Source organism: Cibotium barometz, chromosome 11 (genome assembly GCF_041138505.1).
Source record: "Cibotium barometz isolate CiBa-2024 chromosome 11, ASM4113850v1, whole genome shotgun sequence".
Classification (NCBI taxonomy): Eukaryota; Viridiplantae; Streptophyta; class Polypodiopsida; order Cyatheales; family Cibotiaceae; genus Cibotium; species Cibotium barometz.
This window is the reverse complement of record NC_141056.1, coordinates 39393765-39413842: the sequence shown is the minus strand read 5'-3', so window position 1 is coordinate 39413842 and position 20078 is coordinate 39393765. Positions and strand designations below refer to the sequence as shown.

The 20078-nt window shown below is 45.3% G+C and overlaps 1 protein-coding gene across 2 annotated transcripts in view; it reads left to right on the top strand.

The window, feature by feature from the left end:
• Nucleotides 1-19785, top strand: part of LOC147634162 (uncharacterized) — a 70896-nt gene extending 51111 nt beyond the window's left edge. For both annotated transcript variants that reach the window (XM_086805308.1, XM_086805309.1), the window contains exons 5-6: nucleotides 18964-19266; nucleotides 19442-19785. In XM_086805308.1, coding sequence (XP_086661434.1) covers nucleotides 18964-19266; nucleotides 19442-19596 — 458 coding nt within the window. In that variant the 3' untranslated portion in view covers nucleotides 19597-19785. The remainder of the gene's footprint in view (nucleotides 1-18963; nucleotides 19267-19441) is intronic.
• The last annotated feature ends 293 nt before the right edge of the window (nucleotides 19786-20078 follow it).

Here is a 20078-nt window from a genome sequence, read left to right as displayed (position 1 = left end):
AAGTATGTCTCCCCTCGTGAGTAGGCAACAACTCCATGGATGGAGCGCTTTCTAGTGTCACTCCACCCATCAACAACGAGGGTAACACCATTTTCAGCCCATTGCTCTTTCATGTGGTTGGTCGCCACCTCCACGCTTGCCTTCTCCTTCTCAAGGAGAGAGAGGTGCGGATGGTCTCCGAAGAGGGGGGAACATAAAGAGGGTCCGTACTCCGCTATCAATTTGCACATGGCCCGAAAGTATGGAGATCTATCCAAAACACCATATGCAAAACACAAACAAAATTCAGATTTTTACCATCATTTAGTCTTTTAAGTTTTAGTCTTTAGAGCATGATATTTGAATAGTACATGAGCATAGTGCCAAGGACTTACCGTGCCGCCCGAAATGCTATGTGGTCATGAAAGAAGAATCGTGCCACCGCCATGTCCACCTCCTCTTTCAATTGAGGGTTCCAATTCTCATCAAGAGTACTTTGGCGTCCCCGGGAAGCGGATGCCTCTCTTGATGAACGAGGTACATGCGGCGTTGATGTCCTCACAAAGGATGTGGGGTCGACGGCCACTTGAGGATTGCGTTTTGCCAACTCGGCCGCCTCATAAACCACAAGCTTTTCAAAGAGCTCCTTCTTCTTCTCGGCTGAAACCTCCTTGCAAAATTGCACTTCGTTGCCGGGCTCATGCAAGAAGTGAGCACGCACTTTGTGGGCACCGCCGGTTCGCTTGTAGCTGCAAAGCTTACATACCCATGGTCTTGAACCACCCCCTTGACCGTATTGCGAGCACTCTACCTCATCCCACCAACTCCATCGATGTACGGCGGGCCTCCTTCTTCGTGATGGAGCGGGTGTTGAAGTGGTGGAGGCGGCGGCGGACCCGGGTTGAGGAGAGGAAGGGGTTTGAGAAGAGGTTGCCATAGTGATAGAGTAGAGCTTGAGATGGATGGTAGAGCTTGAGAAAGAGTCAAGACGGAGAATCGGGATGGAGATGTTGGAGAAGGAGAGCTTGGACAATGGAGAGGGTGAGCTTGGAGAGGGAGAGCTTGGATGTTGGAGAAGGAGAGCTTGAAGAGGGTGAGCTTGGAGAGGGAGAGCTTGGATGTTGGAGAAGGAGAGCTTGGAGAGGGTGAGCTTGGAGAGGTTGGAGAGGGTGAGCTTGGAGAAGGAGAGCTTGGAGAGGGAGAGCTTGAGCCTTGGGTCTTGGAGAGGGAGAGCTTGGAGAGGAGATGGCTTGAGGAGAGCAAGGAGGTAGAGGTCTCTTATATAGAAGAAGAGGGGAGCCATGTGGGAGAGAGAGACTCAAGGAAGAAGCCTTGGAGCCTTGGAGGAGTTGCGCATCACCAAACGGCCAGGACAGATAGCCGTTGGCACCCCGCCAACGGTCAAAAAATGCCGCCAACGGTCAGTTTGACCGTCCCCGTACGGACAGGGAACGTTCCCGGAACGCGTTCCCGGCGTCCCCGTCCCGTCGTCAGGAAGCCGTCCCCGTCCCTCCGTCTCGCGGATGTCCTGCTTCCGTCCCACGCGTTCCCCGTCCCTAGGGTCCGTTCCCCCTGTCCCATGTCACTATGATTTTTCCCAAAATACATCCTTCACAAATGTGATCTGGAGGCTTCTCCATGAGAGGTAGATCTGTAAACATGTTATGTCGCTGCAAAAGCATAAGACTACCAAAATTTACATGCCCCATGCGAGCATGCCATAACTCCGCATCAACCATAGCTGGAGTAAGAGTGAATGCATTATAAGCAGACTGATCCACTGGCTGAATGCATCCAACTGATAAAGTCCATGACATAATGTACCAGTAAGCATCAAGGTCAAGGCATTAGCTTTGTCTCTGACCATGCATTTATCATCATCAAAGTGGACTTGCATACCACAATGTGCTAAAGAAGAAATGGACAACAAATTCTTCTTTATCCCTGGTACATATAAGGCATCTGTAAGGCGGAGAATGGAGCCATCAATGGCTGTGAGCTGAATCTCCCCAATGCCTCGAACTGGATATGAAGCATTGTTGGCACACTGAACAGTTTTGCCAACACGGGCAGGGCCAACATGACTAAACAAATCCCTGCGAGATGTGATATGCTTTGAGGCACCACTATCAAAATACCAAGTACATGCATGCTCTGTCATACTGAGTGCCTGTGAAGACCAAGAGGCATCATAGCTGCATGTATAAAAACAGTAATCCCTGTCCTCAACAAAAGAAGCAGTCTCTGGAGGAGCTTTAGAAGCATCATTAACAGACATCCCAGCTTCCTTTGCCTTCTCTTTGGCAATCCTCTTCCTACATTCAGTGATGTAGTGACCTGGCTTCTTACAGTAATGACATTTGCCCTTCTTCTTGGGCTGTCCATCACCTTTCTTGGTATCCTGTGAAGAACCACCATCACCTGAATTTTGATTTGAACTCTTTGGCTGAGTTTTTCCTTTCCCCTTTTGACCTGTAGTAAATGCTTGTTCAGCATTTGTGTTCATATTCATATTCTTCCTCATTTGCTCCTCTTGTAGTGAGAGAGCAACAAGTTCCTGATACTTGAGGGGTGTAACAGCATTCCTCATGCTGAGGTTCAAAGAGGTATGAAAATTCAAGTAAGATCTTGGCAAAGAGTGCAAGATGGTGGACTCGGGAATAATCTCATCCACATTGATGAGTTGCTCTCTGAAATCCTGCAGCTTGTTTAAGTGGCTAGACATATCATCTCCTTCATTCATTTTCTGATTTTCCAGCTCTCTTTTCAAAAATGAGATCCTAGCCTCATTACGAGCAGCATACATTTGCTCCAAAGTCACCCATGCATTCTGTGAAGAGCCAGCTGAACGAATATGAGGTATAATGGACCTCTGTACTGACAATGCAATGAGTGACAAAGCTTGTGCATCCCTGGCATCCCATGTCTTTTGAGCATTTGTTCTTTGAACAGGCAATGGCTGTCCTGGAGCCTGTACCTGTTGTCCTCGTCCACGAGCACCCCCTTGGGGAGGAGTCTCTGGAGCCAATGGACCTGGACGTGGTTCATCACCACTAACAAAATCCCAAAGACCTTTTGCCACAAGCACATTTTTCAGCATAAAACTCCACAAGGAGTAGTTCGTGCCATCCAATTTGTCTTCCTTAGACAAATACGTGAATACATCACTCTGCTGTTGATTTGCCATTATGCCTATGCACAATGTTGTACCTGTGTATCAAAAAACCCAATAGCAAGAACCCTGAAAACAACTGTACTCCACTGAATACAGTTCACCCAAATATGCCTGCACTCTCAATCCTCTGAATGTGCAGCTCAATGCACCAATGACCGAGTAGAGCAGCAAAAATGGCGTACACAATGCCAAAATGCCCCAAAAATGCCTTAAATTACTGCACCCAAAACTGTGCAAAAAGCATGTAGACTTCTTTGCTAGAAAGTTTGCCTGTAGTGCCTGTAGATTTTCACAAAGAAAATAGAATTGCCCAAAAAGCAAAATTTGTAATGCTTACCACAAGTTGACTGAGTAGGTTGTGGTACCAAATGAACATATGCAGGTACAGTCCAAAAGAACAAGTACAGTTGACTGTACTGTGCAGGTACAGTCGACTTGTACTGTACAGAACAGAAGGCGACTACAGGCAGATATTCGTGTGGCAGGTACTGTGCAGGTACGTTTACTGTACTGAGCACAATACGGAACAGGGCGACCAGGTACAGTTGGAGCAGTCGACTGTATTCAGGCAGGCAGGTACAGTACGAAGGGCGCTGAGAGGTACAGTCGGCGCTGATGACAGGTACAGTCGGCCAGACGGTGTACGGGCTGGTACAGTACAATACCAGAGTACGGCGGCGTTGACAGGTACGGAAGCTGCAGTACGGCGGCGCTGACAGGTACGGAAGCTGTAGTACGGTACTGATGGCTGCTGTCGGCGAACTGGTACGGACAAGTACTGATGTACGGGTTGGACAGAAACTGAAGGCGACTGTGTACTGGCTGGGCAAAGGCAGGCCTACTTGGCTTTGATACCAAATGAAGGCCTATGCACTATTAGGGTTAGGGTTTAGAGATGCTGCAAACAGGCGTGGAGAGCAACAGAGAGAGAACACGACTTCTGTGTATTCAGATGATAAAATGTGAAGTACAATAGCCACATAATAAGTGACCTAAAGAGATGTGTTCACATGTCCGGCCATATAATGTGCCGGGTGGACCAAAACACCTATAAACTGCTTATAAGTGAAACTAAGCTAAACTGGAGAAAAAAAACCTCCACTAACTGAAGTAAAAAGTGCCCCAGTAATCTACTGATGATCACTAGCACTCCTCTGGGTGCATACACAGCATAAAACCCAACACTGCCTATAATAGGAACACAAGCCCAAAAAGTTGCGTATATCATGCACGGTCCTCAAATCTGGCCAATTGAGAATTGCTTCCACTTTCGAAGGATCCATACGGACTCCATCTTTAGGCACGATATGTCCCAAGAAGTGTATCTCTTCCAAGAAGAACTCACTCTTCTTGCCAGTAATGACCAACCTATGCTTCTGGAGTTCTTCAAACACAATGGCCAAATGCTTCTTATGCTCCTCCTCTGAGCGTGAATGCACAATCATATCATCAAAGAATGTGTCCACAAACGCTCTATGAGGCTGGAAAATCCTATCCATCATCTTGTTAAAGGTGGCAGGAGCATTTGTCAAGCCAAAGGGCATGACCAAGAACTCATATAGCCCAAAAGTGGTCCGAAATGCTGTCTTATGCACATCCTTAGGCCTAATGCGTATCTGATAAAAAGGTAAGTGCCTTGAGCTTGTCTTTGGCCCCACTGAATGTGTCAAATTTTACTGCAGCTCCCCCTTTCTTATAATCCTTCGCCTTACCCATAGGCGTTAGATTATCGTAAAGAAGTGGCCTCACAAGATTGCTACCCCCTGCATTCATGCCCATCATAGGGTCAACATTGCGAGTTCCCACACCTGGCATACCATGTATTCCTGCTGATCCCCCCATGTTTCCAAAACCACTATGCATACCGGGCTGCATGCCCCCATACATGTTTCCTTGCATTCCGGGTTGCATGCCCCCATACATATTCCCTTGCATTCCGGACTGCATACCACCATACATATTACCCTGCATACCAGGCTGAAAATTAGCTCCAATATTCCCTTGCATTCCCATGCCTCCTTGTTGATGGTAATCCCCAGTCATAGATTGGAACATGGAACCACCGCCAAACTAGCCTCGATGCATAGACTGCTGCGGAATAGGTGGCTGTTCGAAAAAGGAACTCTGTGGGTTTGCACGATAAGTGTTTTGCATGTTAGGAAACGGTCCAAAAGCAGGATCCTGTGGGAAGGCACCACTATTAGGTGGGTTCCTAGAACGCTCTTTCTTCTTCTTCTTCTTAGGCTCAGAAGGGGCTCTCATAAATTCAGCAAACTTCTCACTTTGTGTGAGCTGCATAAACACATCCACTGCCCCTGCCAAATGAGCTTTAAACTGGGCAGATTCATTTCTCTCAGGAGTGGTCTCCTGTCTTCCTCATCATCATAAACATAGTCATCTTCAGAGTCTGACATCTTGCTGAAATTTTCAGCAATGGCTTTCCTCGAAACAACCACAAGCTCAGCCTTGCATTGAACATCCGGATCAATAATATTCAGCTCCCCCTCTCGTTTGGGCTGAATAAATGTAGCTACCTTGGCATGGTGCCATCCAAACCCAACCAAAGAAAATTACGGATCAACCTCTACAAATGACCAATGCACGCACGAGAGACGCACCAACAAGAGGCAATAAACCAAGCTGAGGCAAGCAATACGTGACTAGCCACCAATGCTCTGGAGGCTAAATCCAATCTCGTGGAGCTCCAATGAAGAAGCTTCTTTCGAATATTCATAAGTACCGGAGCAAACAGCTGGGCAAGAGAAATATCAATCCCAACCTGGCAACGGGGATCCCAAGTATGTAGCAGTGCATTCTTTGTTGATCCAAGTAAAACACCCCAAGCAACTCTCGGCGAGTCACTAATCCAAAAACCAACAGATATGTGCCAATTAATGAGGGCTCCTGTTGCCAAACAAAATTCTTTCAATGCTAGCGGACGGAACATAAACATGTGTGGCGCTTCCAAGAACATGGCTGTGTCATCAGCTAACTCAGAGTCAACCAGCTCCTCCTGACTACGAAGAGGCAACCTCAATCCAGAAATACCGATAGTGGAGCAGAGGAAGATGCTCATGGCCTGTGCGACTAGGATATATAATAATGGGGGCCGCTAAAGGGCATCCGTGCCGTATTGAGCGAGAGATCTAAAACCGCTCTTCTCCATCACCGCAAGCGAGCACACTAGTCTAGGCATCACGATACATGCATGAAACTCCCCTAATCCATCTCTTAGAGAACCCATATGGCTAAGAGTACTCTCAAGGAAGTCCCAATCCACTCTATCATAAGCGTTCAAGATTTCCACTTACGTTGCTGATCATGGACATAACATTTCAGCATGTCAAAGGCCAGGCCAATTGGTTGTAAATTTTGAAGGCAATGAAGTGTTAGGGTTAGGGTTTACAGAAGCTTCAAGCAGGCGTGGAAACCAAGAGAGAGAGAGAACACGACTTCTGTATGTGCTTGATGATCAAAGTGAAGTACAATAGCCACATAATAGTGACCCTAGAGATAAGTGTTCACATGTCCGGCCATAAAATGTGCCGGGTGGACCAAAACACCTATAAACTGAATATAAGTGAAACTAGGCTAAACTGGGGGAAAAAACCTCCACTAACTGAAGTAAAAGTGCCCCAGTAATCTACTGATGATCACTAGCACTCCTCTGGGTGCATACACAACGTAAAACCCAACAAACCCCCCTGGAGTGATATGTGATCACTGTACATCATCCACCAAAAGGAAACAAATTCAAAGCACTGCGGAATGCTTCAAATTTCGGACGTGGTAATGCTTTGGTGAAGATGTCTGCCACATTCTGATCTGTAGGACAGTAGATCAGACTGATATCTCGTGCCTGGAGTCTCTCCCGAACAAAATGATAGTGAATCTCAATGTGTTTCGTGCGAGCATGAAACATAGGATTCCTGGCCACAGCAATGGCACTCTGACTATCAGTATAGATAGGTGTAGGCTCCTCCACTGAAATATCCATATCAGTCATGAGACGACGCAGCCAAACACACTCAACAGTAGTAGTGTAGGCTGCTCTGTACTCTGCCTCACAAGACGAAGTGGCCACTGTGGTCTGTTTCTTGCTTAGCCAAGAAATGCATGAAGAGCCAAGAAAGAAACAATTTCCACTAGTGGAATGTCTGGTATCAAAATCACCAGCCCAATCTAAATCACTGTAAGCGTATAACTGCATGTCACCCCCCTCAGGATAAAGCAATCCAAGAGACAAGGTACCCTGCAAATAACGGAATACACGCTTCACAGCTTGCCAATGTGACAACCGCGGGCTGTGCATAAATTTGCTCAACTGAGAGACTGCATACTGAATATCTGGCCTTGTATTACACAAGTAAATAAGGCACCCAACAGCCTGAGCATATGTAGTGGCATCAAAGGAGACACTGTCATCTTGTAGTGACAGTTTCATCCCAGGCTCCATAGGAGTACTAATAGGCTTGCAATCCTGAAATTTAAACTTCTCCAGAAGTTTAGCAACATAACGTGATTGCAACAACCCAATGCCTCTGTTATCCTGCACAAACTGTATGCCCAAAGTACAAGCCCCAAGTCAGACATGTCAAATGTCTGTTGCAGTATCTCCTTAAAAGCTGCAATTTTGTCATCATTTGATCCCATGAGCAAGAGATCATCCACATAAAGACTAATGACCAGCAGATCTGTCTCTTCTTTCTTTACATACAGAGTGGCTTCTGATGGACTGTTCACAAATCCCTGAGTGAGTAGAAAAGCATCTATTTTTGCATACCAAGCTCGTGGAGCTTGTTTCAAACCATACAAGGCCTTTTTCAGCCTGCAAACTTTCCCCTCATGACCATGTTCTGCAAATCCCATGGGCTGAAATACATAAACTTCCTCCTCGAGGTCCCCCATGTAGGAATGCAGTCTTTATGTCCAACTGGTGAACAACCCAACCACGATGTGCAGCCAATGCAATGACACACCTAAGTGTCGACATACGGGATGTAGGAGCAAATGTCTCCTCATAATCAATGCCCTTCTTCTGTGCATAGCCCTTTGCAACTAGATGGGCTTTGTACCTGTCAATGGATCCATCTGCATGTCTTTTCAACTTATAGACCCATTTTGTACCAATTGCTTTCTTGCCTTTGGGCAGATCAACCAAATCCCATGTTTGATTCCTTTTAATAGAATCAAGCTCATCCTGCATGGCTTTGTTCCAATGCACATTATCTCGTGCATCCACAAATGAATCAGGCTCATCATCATCCTGTAAACTGGCTGCCATAACCAGATTCAAATCCATGATGTGTGCATGCTCATTGGTCCTTGTCTCCCTACGAGTACGACCAGCAAGAGGACCCTCTAAATGGCTGTCCTGTAATGTCCTTAAATACCATCTAGGTTTGTGTCTGACCTGTGGTGCCTGCTGCTTCATATTTGGTTCAGCTTCTGGCTCATTTTGCTGCTGAATTTCTGCACCACCTACATCATTTGCTGGCTGTCCTGTACCCTCATTAGTTGGATCACCAACTGTGGAATGAAATTCCATAGGTAGTAGACCTTCAAACACATCATTTTCAGCCTGATTTGCCTCATAACCAGCCATGGATATTTCTGATTTTTCATCAAAAATCACATCCCGACTAGTGAATATCTTCCTGGATAGTGGGTCATATAACCTGTAGCCCTTGCTCTCACGGCTATACCCAACAAAAATGCATTTTGTGGCTTTATCATCCAGCTTCCTCCTCAACTCTTTGGGTATGTGTGCATATGCAAGACACCCAAAGATACGAAAATGCGATACAGAAGGCTTACGGCCATGCCAAGCCTCAAAAGGAGTAATAGAAACCAATGCCTTTGTGGGACATCGATTCAAAATATGACAAGCACACATGACTGCTTCCACCCAAAAGATATGTGGTAGCCTTTTTGCCTTTAGCATACATCTGGCCATCTCCATGAGTGACCGATTCTTCCTTTCTGCAACCCCATTCTGCTGTGGAGTGTAAGGAGTAGTATACTGATGTTTTATACCTCTACTCCCAAGAAAGGAATTCAGCATATGTGACATATATTCCCCCCCTCGGTCAGAACGGAGAGTCTTGACCTTGCATCCTGACTCTGTCTCAGCAAGTGCTACAAAGGCCAAAAATGCATCATATACCTGTGATTTCTGTGTCAAAGGATAGACCCAGCATATACGAGAGAAGTCATCAATAAATGTTGCAAAATAGAAGCAACCACCTAATGACTTCGTTTGCATGGGACCACAAAGATCACTGTGTATAAGTTGCAACTTTGCAGTTGCTCTTAGAGCCTGATCACGTGGAAAGGAAAACCTGTGCATTTTTCCCAAAATACATCCTTCACAAATGTGATCTGGAGGCTTCTCCATGAGAGGTAGATCTGTAAACATGTTATGTCGCTGCATAAGCATAAGACTACCAAAATTTACATGCCCCATGCGAGCATGCCATAACTCCGCATCAACCATAGCTGGAGTAAGAGTGAATGCATGATAAGCAGACTGATCCACTGGCTGAAATGCATCCAACTGATAAAGTCCATGACATAATGTACCAGTAAGCATCAAGGTCAAGGCATTAGCTTTGTCTCTGACCATGCATTTATCATCATCAAAGTGGACTTGCATACCACAATGTGCTAAAGAAGAAATGGACAACAAATTCTTCTTTATCCCTGGTACATATAAGGCATCTGTAAGGCGGAGAATGGAGCCATCAATGGCTGTGAGCTGAATCTCCCCAATGCCTCGAACTGGATATGAAGCATTGTTGGCACACTGAACAGTTTTGCCAACACGGGCAGGGCCAACATGACTAAACAAATCCCTGCGAGATGTGATATGCTTTGAGGCACCACTATCAAAATACCAAGTACATGCATGCTCTGTCATACTGAGTGCCTGTGAAGACCAAGAGGCATCATAGCTGCATGTATAAAAACAGTAATCCCTGTCCTCAACAAAAGAAGCAGTCTCTGGAGGAGCTTTAGAAGCATCATTAACAGACATCCCAGCTTCCTTTGCCTTCTCTTTGGCAATCCTCTTCCTACATTCAGTGATGTAGTGACCTGGCTTCTTACAGTAATGACATTTGCCCTTCTTCTTGGGCTGTCCATCACCTTTCTTGGTATCCTGTGAAGAACCACCATCACCTGAATTTTGATTTGAACTCTTTGGCTGAGTTTTTCCTTTCCCCTTTTGACCTGTAGTAAATGCTTGTTCAGCATTTGTGTTCATATTCATATTCTTCCTCATTTGCTCCTCTTGTAGTGAGAGAGCAACAAGTTCCTGATACTTGAGGGGTGTAACAGCATTCCTCATGCTGAGGTTCAAAGAGGTATGAAAATTCAAGTAAGATCTTGGCAAAGAGTGCAAGATGGTGGACTCGGGAATAATCTCATCCACATTGATGAGTTGCTCTCTGAAATCCTGCAGCTTGTTTAAGTGGCTAGACATATCATCTCCTTCATTCATTTTCTGATTTTCCAGCTCTCTTTTCAAAAATGAGATCCTAGCCTCATTACGAGCAGCATACATTTGCTCCAAAGTCACCCATGCATTCTGTGAAGAGCCAGCTGAACGAATATGAGGTATAATGGACCTCTGTACTGACAATGCAATGAGTGACAAAGCTTGTGCATCCCTGGCATCCCATGTCTTTTGAGCATTTGTTCTTTGAACAGGCAATGGCTGTCCTGGAGCCTGTACCTGTTGTCCTCGTCCACGAGCACCCCCTTGGGGAGGAGTCTCTGGAGCCAATGGACCTGGACGTGGTTCATCACCACTAACAAAATCCCAAAGACCTTTTGCCACAAGCACATTTTTCAGCATAAAACTCCACAAGGAGTAGTTCGTGCCATCCAATTTGTCTTCCTTAGACAAATATGTGAATACATCACTTTGCTTTTGATTTGCCATTATGCTTACGCACAATGTTGTACCTGTTTATCAAAAAAACCCAATAGCAGAAAGCCTGAAAATAACTGTACTCCACTGAATACAGTTCACCCAAATATGCCTGCACTCTCAATCCTCTGAATGTGCAGCTCAATGCACCAATGACTGACTAGAGCAGCAAATGGCGTACACAATGCCAAAATGCCCCAAAAATGCCCAAATTTACTGCACCCAAACTGTGCAGAAAACCTGTATAGTTCTTTGCTAGAAAATCTGCCTGTTGTGCCTGTAGAATTTCACAGAGAGAATAAAAATGCCCAATATTCAAAACTTGCAATGCTTACCACAGTGTGATGTTAGCAGGTACAAGTTGACTTCAATGCGAATGATTGTTGTACTTTGCAGGTACAGTTTACTGTACTGAGCAGACTGCAGGTACAGTTGAAGTACAGTGGATGTACTCTCACGAAGCACTGTATTGAACAATGCGAACAGGTATTTGCAGGTCTGGAAGTCGTATTGGGCACAGCAAGCACAGTCGAAGCAGGTACAGTGTTGAAACTTCAGTCGAATGTACAGAAAGTACAGTCGACTGGTACAGCAGAATGTACGCAGCACTGAATGCTGCACGGCTCTCTGCGCAGGTGACAGTTGGCGCTTACAGGCACGGACGTACGTAGCAGGTACAGCGGCGCTGACAGGCGCAGTCTTTCGAAGCTGATACACGTGCGCTGATAGGAACAGAAGCGGAGGGCGGTGCTGACTGTACGGAACAGGTACGGGTGTTGACGGCGACGAACTGGTACGGAAGTTGCTGCAGGCGAGCAGCTGTACGAATACTGCAGGCGGCGCTCAGGTGTACGGGCAGTGATGTACGGGTGCTGTACGGGCAGCAGCAACAAAAACTTGGTTGTGTACGGGCAGGGCAAGGCAAGCCTTCAATGCTCTGATACCAAATGAAGGCAATGAAGTGTTAGGGTTAGGGTTTACAGAAGCTTCAAGCAGGCGTGGAAACCAAGAGAGAGAGAGAACACGACTTCTGTATGTGCTTGATGATCAAAGTGAAGTACAATAGCCACATAATAGTGACCCTAAAGATAAGTGTTCACATGTCCGGCCATAAAATGTGCCGGGTGGACCAAAACACCTATAAACTGAATATAAGTGAAACTAGGCTAAACTGGGGGAAAATACCTCCACTAACTGAAGTAAAAAGTGCCCCAGTAATCTACTGATGATCACTAGCACTCCTCTGGGTGCATGCACAGTGTAAAACCCAACAAATGAAGGCAATGAAGTGTTAGGGTTAGGGTTTACAGAAGCTTCAAGCAGGCGTGGAAACCAAGAGAGAGAGAGAACACGACTTCTGTATGTGCTTGATGATCAAAGTGAAGTACAATAGCCACATAATAGTGACCCTAAAGATAAGTGTTCACATGTCCGGCCATAAAATGTGCCGGGTGGACCAAAACACCTATAAACTGAATATAAGTGAAACTAGGCTAAACTGGGGGAAAAAACCTCCACTAACTGAAGTAAAAAGTGCCCCAGTAATCTACTGATGATCACTAGAACTCCTCTGGGTGCATACACAGCGTAAAACCCAACAAATTTCTGTCTGGCGGTCTTCCTGTGGGTGAAACGCACTGGAAAAGTTCAATTTAGTACCAAAATTATCAAAGAACACCCTCCAGAAATGATTGGTAAACTTGGCATCACGGTCTGACATTATGGTCCTAGGAATCCTACCAATTAGGCACCAATGACGAATGAACAAGTGGGCAACGTCCTCGGCGGTCACATTGGCCTTGCATGGAATAAGCATAACAAATTTGCTAAATCTATCAACAATAGTCAAACATTGCGTGTTACGCTTACCTGGATTGGTAGGCAAGTTTGTCACAAAATCCATTGAAATGTCCTTTGGGAATGGGTAAAGTCTGTAACAACCCTATCTTCTTTCCCTGAGGAGCTTTCACTTTCTAACAAACCTCACAGTGTTGCACATGAGTGAACATGTCTCGCCTCATCTTTGGCCAATAGTATTGCCTTTCTATCTTCTCCAAAGTCGAATTCATGGCCCTGTGGCACTGGTGATGGCATCATGGACGTCATGGGTGACCCAAAGGCGGCTTTTGTAAAAAAGTCAACCATCCTGTATCGAAAAGTGGCATGGTCCTGTGGCATCCAATGCTTGTGTATGTGTGCTTGACATCATCTAGTCTCGTACCAGCAAGGTCTAGTTTAGTGGGCTGAATCATAGTCATTGTTCGCTTTGTGCTCAAAGCATGGCCACTGGATTGGCCTTTCCTTTGATGATGCCACCAAATTGCTAGAAAATTTGGCTCCAATGGTGCTGACGGTCACTCCACTGTGCACTTGGCATTGTCTAATGGTCAGCTAGCGCAATGCTTGATGGTTAGTGCGAACCTCAAAGTCTCGCCCATAAAGGAAATGCTTCCAATGATTCAGGGCTTAAATCATTGCGAGGAGTTCACGATCATAGACCGAGTAATTCTTTTCTGTGGGTAGCAGCTTACGAGACATGTAAGTTACTGGATGGTCATTCTATTGTAAAACAGCTCCAATTATGATGTTACTCGCATTGGTGATTACTTGGAACGACTCAATGCTAGACAAGGAGCCTCTGACAAGGCCACCTTGAGGTTCTTGAATGCCTTCAAAGCTTGTGGAGTCATTCGAATCCGCTACCTTCTGGTTTTGACACCCAGATTTGTAAGATTTGCCGAGATGTTAGAGAGCTTGTCGATGTGGGTGGAATATGCTTGGCATATGCCCACAGTTGCATAGAAACGCGTTTCGTACCAGTTCGAAACGTACGAAACGTTTCATGTTGTACGAAACACGTTTTTTAACGGCCCGAATATTATAATGCCCTAGAACCTGTCACATCGTTTCGTGCCTTGTTTTGCGTGCGCGTTTTCGAGTGGCGGCCGCGTAGACGTTGATCGCCGTTTTGTGTACCAGCACGCCAACAAATCAGCGCCCGTGTCAGTCCTTGTGCTCCTTGGTGTCCTTGGGCCCTATGGAGGTCTTTTCAAGGGGTAATGTTTTGTTTTGCTTTATGTTTGTTTTCTCTGCACAACTCACAAAGCAGCATGTTTTTTTCTCTTCCATCAATATTTATTGCGTATCTTCCTTCCCTTGCTCTATTGAGGCATAAGGCTACCTGTACCTGCCTTGGGCAATATAGGGTGAATTTGGAGTGTTTTTACAATTTTGCCAAGATGACAGTTAAATTCATAAAATGAGATTACTTTGTGTTGTCACACTTGCAGGGCCAACAGTCTATATTTATCCCCGCCTTGTAGGATGCCTCGAACAGGTGATTCTCTTTGGAACAATGTCACCTTCGAGTCTAGATATGGTGGCAGATCAGCACCATGGCAGTGTCACCAAGCTGAAGGCACATTTGTCACAAACAAAGGGTTTTGGCTTTGGGCCATGTTTGCATGTGCCACAAGAAATCTATGATAACCTAAAGGCTTGGAAGGCCATGCAACTAGGTATCCCCCTTGAGGATATCCCTAATCTGGGAGAGCTTGAAGCACGTCAAAGTGTCTCCAAGAGGACTTGCACTATCGGAGAGGAAGATACTAGTGGTGATGTTGCAGGTTGTTTTAGCTCAGCACCTTGAGCCAAAAGAACCAGTCTTCCAGTGTTCAGGAAAGGACATGTGCAGGCAGGGTTGCAGAAGGCTGCCATGAAAGAGGCAATGAGGGAGTTGATGAAGCTGTTTATTCAATGTGGATTGTCCTTCCACATTGTCAGGACTCCTCGATGGAAGAACGCAATGAGAGCTATCTCCTGCATTGGGTGTGAGTGGGATGGCCCCTCCTATGAAACATTCCGCACTACTGAGCTTCGCAAGGAGCAACTGGCTGTGGAGATGGAGATGGAGCCTCTCAAGGCCACTTGGGCAAAGTATGGTTGTACTTTACTTTGTGATGGATGGACAGATGTGCGGAAGAGAAATGTGTACAACATTCTTGTGTCCTCCTGCAAAGGCACAATGTTCATTCGTGCCATAGATGCATCGGTGGCAAGGACAGTGGTTACGGGGGAGTTCATTATGTCTCACATGTGCCAGGCAATCAATGAAATTAGCCTTGATAACATTGTGTGGGTGATCATGGACAATGGGTCCAATTGTGTATCCATGGGCAGGATGTTAGAGGAGGAGTTCACCAAGATTGTGTGGACACCTTGTGCAGCACATAGCCTTGACTTGATGATTGAGGATGTGGGGAAGCTTGATTGGGTGAGCCATGTATTTTCAGTTGCAGCTAGCATGGTGAACTTTGTCACAAAGAGGACAAAGGTTTTTAGCATGTAGAGGGCCAATAGTGATCTTGAGCTTCTAAAGCCGTCCAAAACTCAGTTTGCATATATGTTTATTGTGGTGGAGAGACTAGTGAGAGTGCGACATGGCTTATTGTGCACTGTTGTGTGTCGTGAGTGGCCAGCATGGGAGGACAAGGACGAGCCCAAGTCTATAGCATTCTCTCGTATGGTCATGAGAGATACTTGGTGGCAGGATGTAGACGGGCTTGTGAAGGCACTTCAGCCCATGTATAGTGTCCTTCGGATCACAGACATGGAGGGGAGTACCATTGGGCTGCTTTATGAGTTCATGGACAGAATTGGTGAAGCTCTCAATGGTTGCACTACCTTGTCGCCTAACAAGTGCTCACCCTTGGGCTTTAGCTCTTTATCTTGAGTCTTCCTATAAGTTATTTTATAAATGTATAGAGTCTAGACTTGTAGCTTTCTTGGTGCTTCCTATTACCTAAATCTTGATCTCTTACGTATGTCACATGTAGAGTTCAAGATATTAAGGAGATCTGGAATCGGCATTGGGATTGGTTTCATAGACCAATCCATGTTGTTGCTCATATTTTGCATCCCCTTTGGAGAAATGAGGAGCAATACCTCAATGAGGAGCTAGAGTCAAGATGAACCGAGTATATTACCAAGTTGGTGGGATTGGGAGGTGATATACAGCTTATGAGGAAACTTGAGGATGAGCTTCTTATTTATTGCAGTGGTAGATTGCTCAGGGAGACACAATTGGAGCCAGTGTCTTAGTGGGAGAAATACGGTATTGGTACACCCAACTTGGTTGAATCTTGTATCTTTGTCTCCTATTCTTTCAAAATCTACATTCAAATGCTACTCTCTCTTTGACTCTAACTTTACATTCTTTTTTGTACAATGTACAGACGGATTGCATTGAGAATTCTCTCCCAAGATTGCAGTTCAGGGCCTTGTGAGAGGAACTGGAGTACATGGGCTCTTTTTCACACGAAAAAGAGAAACAGACTCTCCATAGCACAATTGGAGAGGCTTGTCTTTTGCCATTGCAATCTCCGATTGCTAGAGCAGAAGGGTCATCCCATTGAGCCTCGCCAAGTGAATCCAGATAAGATTGATATCATGAAGTGTAAGGAGATTCCCGACATTCCTCAGGAGGAGAGAGACATCTTTTCCATGCTCTATGAGGAGATCAAGGCTCCAGCTTGCACTACACGATCTTGTTGAGAGGCTAGTACTAGTAGTGCACCCGGATCTCTAGAGGATGAGGCATTTGAGGACTCAGCTACTGGCAATGACCATAAGAGTGAGGCTGCAGAGTTAGAGGATGCAGATGAGGATGAGGATGAGGATAAGGATGCAGGTAGCAGCTACCTGCTGCCAGCATCATTTTATTTGGACATGTTATTTAGTTTGGACATGTTATTTATTTTGATCTTGGATTTTGAGTCATGAGTCATCACCCACGTGGTGATCCTTTTGATTTTTGTTTAGTGATCACTATTAATGAAGTATGAAGCTTTTTCTTCATAGTGGGAAGTGGCCCAATTGGCAATGATCAATCGTAATTTGTGATATCATCGTATTTTGTTTTTATTGAAATGAATTCAATGTGGTCTCTTATAAGTTATGTCATTGGGACTGTCACGACCCTGTGTTTTTCTCTGGACAGTATGCAGGTGTGCACGGGGACATGGTGGATAGTGTGAATGGCATCAGTTTGGAGTTAAAAAGGAAACCCATGTGTGGACAACCCCATGTGGGGGGAGGAGACAAAAGATTTTAAAAGCCTTTAAAAACTTGATAATACCTTTATGATAGTAAACGTGGCCCATATGCTATTATTGGGGCCACGTGTGTGCTTTTTCAAAAAAGAGGGGCTGGTGGGTAGAAAGGAGGCGCCTCTCTATTGGTACACAGGCGCTTGGGCTTTTTCTCTCTCTCTCTCACTTGGTGAAGGGCAAGCAGATGGCATGGCAGTTAGGCGCCTTATGATTGGTGAAAAAGCAGAGCGCTAGACTGCAGAAAACAAAGCGCCTCTTGATGGCTAGACAGCACTTACACGTGGGACAGCTGGACTGCAGAAAGCAGAGGGCTGGATGCGCTTCTCTATTGGCTGAACAGCAGGAGTCGGGCTGAAGCAGAGAAGTGTGTGTGTGTTCTTCCTGGTCGGGGCTGAGGCAGCCAGGAGGATGTACTTTCTCTTTCCCTCTCTTGCTTGCTATGAAATGCCCAGCATCACTGGTGCTTTTTGGAGGAGGCATGTTTTTGCATGTGGCCAGGGGGACTGGTTTCTTTGGACATACAGGCGGCTAGGGCCTGGTTCCTCATGAACATAGACATCATGTCGATGGCGTTCAACTGATGGAACTTTCAGCTTCTCTTTGCTTTGGTTCAGGAGTGTTTTGGAAAGGGTTTATGGACTGTTTCGTGGCAGTGCATGTGGCTACGAACATGAGCAATTCCGAGGCTGTTTTGAGGCTGTTTATGGGCTGTTTTTGTTTGGCAGCAAATTCAGCTATGTGCTTGGATTTCCGGCTGCAAGTCAGGTCACTTGAATGTGTTTCTTGGCATGGGAGTGATGCAAGCTCGCATGGCTGCATGCTCATGGGGCAGATTGTTTTCTTCCTGCTAGAAAGGAACAGACGGACCTACAGTTATGGGCATCTCTATGTTTCCAGATGTTTCATGACTGAACATGTAACTAGATGTATGCCGTTGTTGGCACTGTTGTTGAATGGTGTTGTGAATGGTTCTGTGTGGAAATAGGACAAAGGTTTCAAAGGGAAACAGGCCTAAGGGTTTCACGTGGAAACAGGTTGTAGGTTTCTCGAGGAAACATGTTTATGGTTCTTTAGGAGATAGGTCACATGTAGGCATAAGATACAGGAATGGACACATGTTTGGTACAGCCTTGCTACTGATTGGACAGGGGAGAGGGAATCCATGACAGAGATACCCTTGGAAGGTAGAGAGGGTTGGTACAAGTGTGTCAATTGTATGGTATGCTGTGCTGTGATGCGAGTTCTCTTTTGGGAGATAGTTTGGGAGTCTGTGTTGTGATGCAGAAGCACTGGATGTGTCAGGGTGTGATCTGTCAATGAAGAGAGAGAGAGAGAGAGAGAGAGAGAGAGAGAGGAAAGAATTTATTAATGTCCATGAAAGACGCAATGGGTCTATGAGATCAACATGTGTGACAAAGGTTCCATGTGTAAACTTTGAAAATGGAAACAAAAAGTACTGAAAATGAAATGAAAAGAAGACCCATGTACTACACAGGCCTCCCATGCACATGTGGTACTGAAAATCCTAGAGCAAGATGGCGAGAGAGAGAGAGAGAGAGAGAGAGAGAGAAATGAAATGTTATATTAACGTCTTCAAAAGGCTAGAGTGACCTATGAGATCAAAGTTACAACCATGTGACATCTGATACACTGTCTGGAAAAGAAGAGAGAGAGAGAGAGAGAGAGAGAGAGGGCAGTGGGAACTATGGGGGTGAACTCTGATGTCTTTGACCTGTTATGTTCTAAGCATCTTATGTTTGATATAGGAGAAGCATATGGTGAAGGAAAGAAAATTGAGAGTTCATGTTTTGCAGTAGACCCAGCCTTAAAACCTTCTTCAAGCTCACAAGATCTTGATGCTCAGAAACAGCTAGAGTTGAGCTCTGTCCTACTTTATCGTTGCAAAAAATGTAGGCGAATAGTGGCATGTCAGGAGAATGTCTTAACTCACAATCAAGGAAATGGAAATACATCTTCCAACAAAAAAGATAAAGCCTGCCTTTGGGATGAAATAAGGACCGTGGATTGTACTTCTGTTTTTGTGGAGCCATTGCAGTGGATGACCACAGGTGTGTGACAAATCGTGAATGCTTTTGAAAGTAGTGAGAAATAGGATGCGACTTCCCAGTGAGATTGTGTTTAGACATTACTTCCCAGTGAGATTGTATTTAGACATTTAGATTGGCCTATGATCATAATCTTCTTGTTAAATACTGGACATTTTGACTATGTTGTATTTTGCAGTGCAAGAAGGTGGTGTGATGGGGAAGCTCTCGTGTGCCACTTGTGGGGCAAGGTTGGGTAGTTTCAATTGGGCAGGTGTGCAATGCAGCTGTGGAGCTTGGGTAGTGCCTGCTTTTCAGCTGCACAAGAGCCGCATGGATGCATCCAAATTTTGAACGGAAAGAAAAAAGTTCTCATCATACCTGCTAGGTTTGTTGATTTTCTTGAGGTTTCCCCTGGTAAATCGAGGGGTTACTTGTCAACTACATGGAGATCATGAGCTACAGAGTTATTGCAAATATGGAGAGAGAAACAGAGTTAGAGAGAGAGCATAAGTGCACGACTCAATGATGGTTAATTGATTGCATCGAAGCCTTCACAAAGTACAAAGCTTTTGTAGGCTAGGGAGTAGCCTTCTGTTGACACATAGCTGGACACATGCCACATACTGGAGAGAGAGAGAGAGACACACACACACACACAGTATTGACACATGACACACTTATCCTATGACTCATAGGGAGTGTTCACATGGTACACATATAGAGGGTGTTCACACCTAAGAGGACATTCCCACCTACTAGACTTTTCGAATATCCAACAATGCTGCACTACAGTGAAAATAAAATCTTAGATGGCCATTATTTCTGACAAGAGA